At 50.5% G+C, this 3,084-nt stretch overlaps 1 protein-coding gene across 1 annotated transcript; it reads right to left on the bottom strand.

The window, feature by feature from the left end:
- Window positions 1-208: 208 nt before the first annotated feature.
- On the bottom strand, window positions 209-2,844 carry LOC117854895 (uncharacterized). The gene has a single exon (XM_034737162.2). The coding sequence runs from the start codon at window positions 2,770-2,772 to the stop codon at window positions 337-339; it is 2,436 nt and encodes an 811-aa protein (XP_034593053.2). The 5' UTR covers window positions 2,773-2,844; the 3' UTR covers window positions 209-336.
- Between the last annotated feature and the right edge of the window lie 240 nt (window positions 2,845-3,084).

The following is a 3,084-nucleotide window of genomic DNA, read 5'->3' as shown; positions in this document are numbered from 1 at the left end:
GGACTAGCAAGCAGGCCCGGTTGGGTTGGCTGGGCCGGTTCGGTAGCTGAGCCGCAGGCGGGTGAGGGAGAGAAGTTAGCGGGCCAGGCCGGATGGTTGCGGGCCGGCCTGGTGGGTTAGTTTAGATTTGGTTTTTGTTTTTATTTATACTTAGTTTGAATTTTGAATTAGATACAAAATTTAAACACACTCATATTTGAGATCCAAATAAAATCCAAAAAGAACCAAATTCAATTCATCTTATCATCAGGTATGATCTTCGGCCTAATCGTTTTAGCTCCTTAGCATTCTCACAACTCGGAGCTCTTCAAGCAGTACAACAGAGACTGGCTGCTGTCAAGGCATACTGCTTGATAGCTTGAGGGCTTCGTCCACTCGTCCTTGCTCAGAATAGCTGTTAACAAGGGAACTGCGTATCGTGCTATTAGGACTACATCCATACTCTGACATTTGCTCAAAAACTTCAGTTGCCAAGTCAACCAGCCCATTCTGGCACAATGAACCAATGAGCATACTGAATGTTGCTTCATCTGGTGGGCATTGCTTTCTAAACATCTCAGCTATAAGCTCCCTGGCATCATCCCATCGCTTTGCTCTACACAAACCCTTCAGTGCAGCGCTGTAGCAAATAGTGTCTGGCTCACATGGCATGCTTCTTAGTAAGTCGAGAGCGTCTTCCACACGGTCTTGTTCAGAGAGACCATTGATGAGAGAGCTGTAAATAACAATATTAGGCGTGCATTTGTACTTATGCATTAGCTCAGAGATTTCAGTAGCATACTCGACAAACCCTTTGTGACACAAGTTATTTATCAGTATACTGAACGTGACTTCATCTGGGGGGCAGTTCTTTCGAATCATCTCAAGTATAAGTTCTCCAGCATCCTCCCATCGCTCAGCTCTACACAAGCCCTTCAATGCAGAACTATAACAAATGGTGTCAGCCTTGCATGGCATGTTATTTAGTAACTTCAAGGCATCATCTACACGGTCTTGTTCAGAAAGGCCATTGATAAGGGTGCTATAGATGATAACATTAGGCATACAATTGTACTTTGGCATTTTCTCAAAAACTTCAATTGCACACTCAACCAAGCCTTTTTGGCACAAGTAGCTGATTAGGGTACTGAATGTTACTTCATTTGGGAGACATTCATCCTTAACCATCTCAGCTATAAGCCTCCCAGCATCTTCCCATTGCTCAGCTCTACACAAACCTTTCAACATGTAATTATATGTAACAATATTTCGTTTGCATGACATGTTTTTGAATAGCTTGAGAGCATCATCCACGCTCCCATATTCAACAAACCCATTGATGAGAGAATTATACATGATAATGTCAGGTGAGCATCCGTAGTTTGACATTTCCTCAATAACTTCAATGCCATAGCCAACTAGCCCTTTTTGGCACAAATAATCAATTATCAACCCAAATGTGACTTCATCAATGGTCAGATTATTTCTAATCATCTCAGCAACAAGCTTCCCAACATCCTCCCATCGATCAGCTCTGCACAGTCCCTTCAGTACAGATCGATAGCAAACAGTGTTAGGTCTCCATGGTATGCTCCTTAGTAACTCAAGAGCATCATCTACCCACCCATATTCAGAAAAGGCGTTAACGAGGGCACTGTAAGTAAAATTATCAGGCTTACATCCGTACTTGGGCATCTGCTCAACAACTTCCATTGCACAGTCAACCAACCCTCTGTGGCACAAGTAACTGATCACTGTGTTGAATGTCACTTCATCTGGGGGGCAATCCTTTGTAACCATCTCAGCAATAAGCTTTCCAGCATCCTCCCAACGCTCATCTCTACATAAACCCTTTATCGCGGTGTTGTAACTAAAGATGTCAGGCTTGCACGGCATGCGGTTGAACAAATCAAGAGCCTCCTCCACGCGCCCCAGCTCCGCAAGGCAACTGATGATTTCATTATAAACAATCACGCCCCGTGTGCACCCGCAATTGGACATCTGATCAAGAACTCCCATTGCACGGTCGACCAATCCGTTCTGGCATAGGGAATGGATCATCATACCAAACGTGAGATTATTTGGTGGGCAGCCGCTCCGTATCATCTCCGCGACGAGCTCCTCGGCGTCATCCCACTCCTTGGCGCTGCAGAGGCCCTTGAGCAGGGTGCTGTTGGTGTACGAATTGGGGGCGAGCGGCATGCCGGCGACGAGGCGCCGCGCGTCGTCTAGGCGGCCCTCGCGGCAGTAGCCCGCGACGAGCGTGTTGTAGGTGACGACGTCGGCGGCGCCCGACACCGCGAGGGAGGACAGCATCCGCTCGGCGTCGGCGAGGCGGCCCCCCGCGCGGCAGTACCCCGCGACGAGGGTGTTGCGCGCGACGGCGTCGGCGGTGCCCGCGCGCTCGGACGCCTCGAGCACGCGCTCGGCGTCGTCGAGGCGGCACGCGGCGCAGAGCTTCTTGATGAGGAGGGTGCAGGGGACCACGGCAGGGCGCTCGGGGTCCCGCATGGACTCCACGAGGAGGAGCGCGGCGTCGAGGTCCCCGAGGCGGACGAGGTGGTGCAGCCGCTGGTTGGTCCCGCCCCCGCCCGCGCCGCGCCGGGGCGGGGGCGCAGGTGCCCGCGGGTTGACCCACCTGGAGCTGGAGGTGGCCGCCGCGGGGGAGTTGCGGATGGTGGCACGTTGAGGCTTGTGGCTCGCCCGAGGGAAGGGGTGCGCGCAGACGGCAGCGGTGGGAGGAGACGGCGAGGAGGTGGTGCCGGCGGCGAGCGGTGGGTGTGTCATTTTCATCGGCCGCGCGCGCGGTGACAACAACGGGCGAGTGGATGAGGGCTGGAGTGTCCAGTTTTGTACAGTCTCGAGCAAGGGACGGATAAGGAGCCAGTTACTCATCGTCATGAGATACGAGCAATCTAATCGCTCGATAGAAGCCCACGTCATTTTGATTTTTATAGATGCATAAATATTATTATATATAGAATATTTAAATATCTAATAAATTTATGAATATAAAAAATCTAAAATGACCTATTATTTGAGCAGAGGGAGTAGGAGACAGTGAAAGTTGCATGTTCATATCATTGACGCAAAAGAGCATAGGCT

Source organism: Setaria viridis, chromosome 1, assembly GCF_005286985.2.
Source record: "Setaria viridis chromosome 1, Setaria_viridis_v4.0, whole genome shotgun sequence".
Taxonomy (NCBI): Eukaryota; Viridiplantae; Streptophyta; class Magnoliopsida; order Poales; family Poaceae; genus Setaria; species Setaria viridis.
Note: the sequence above shows the minus strand (reverse complement) of the source record. Positions and strands in the feature narration are given on the sequence as shown.

Excerpts from the sequence above, each read along its gene's own strand:
- LOC117854895 (XM_034737162.2), bottom strand. The coding sequence starts at position 2,772 with ATGAAAATGACACACCCACCGCTCGCCGCCGGCACCACCTCCTCGCCG.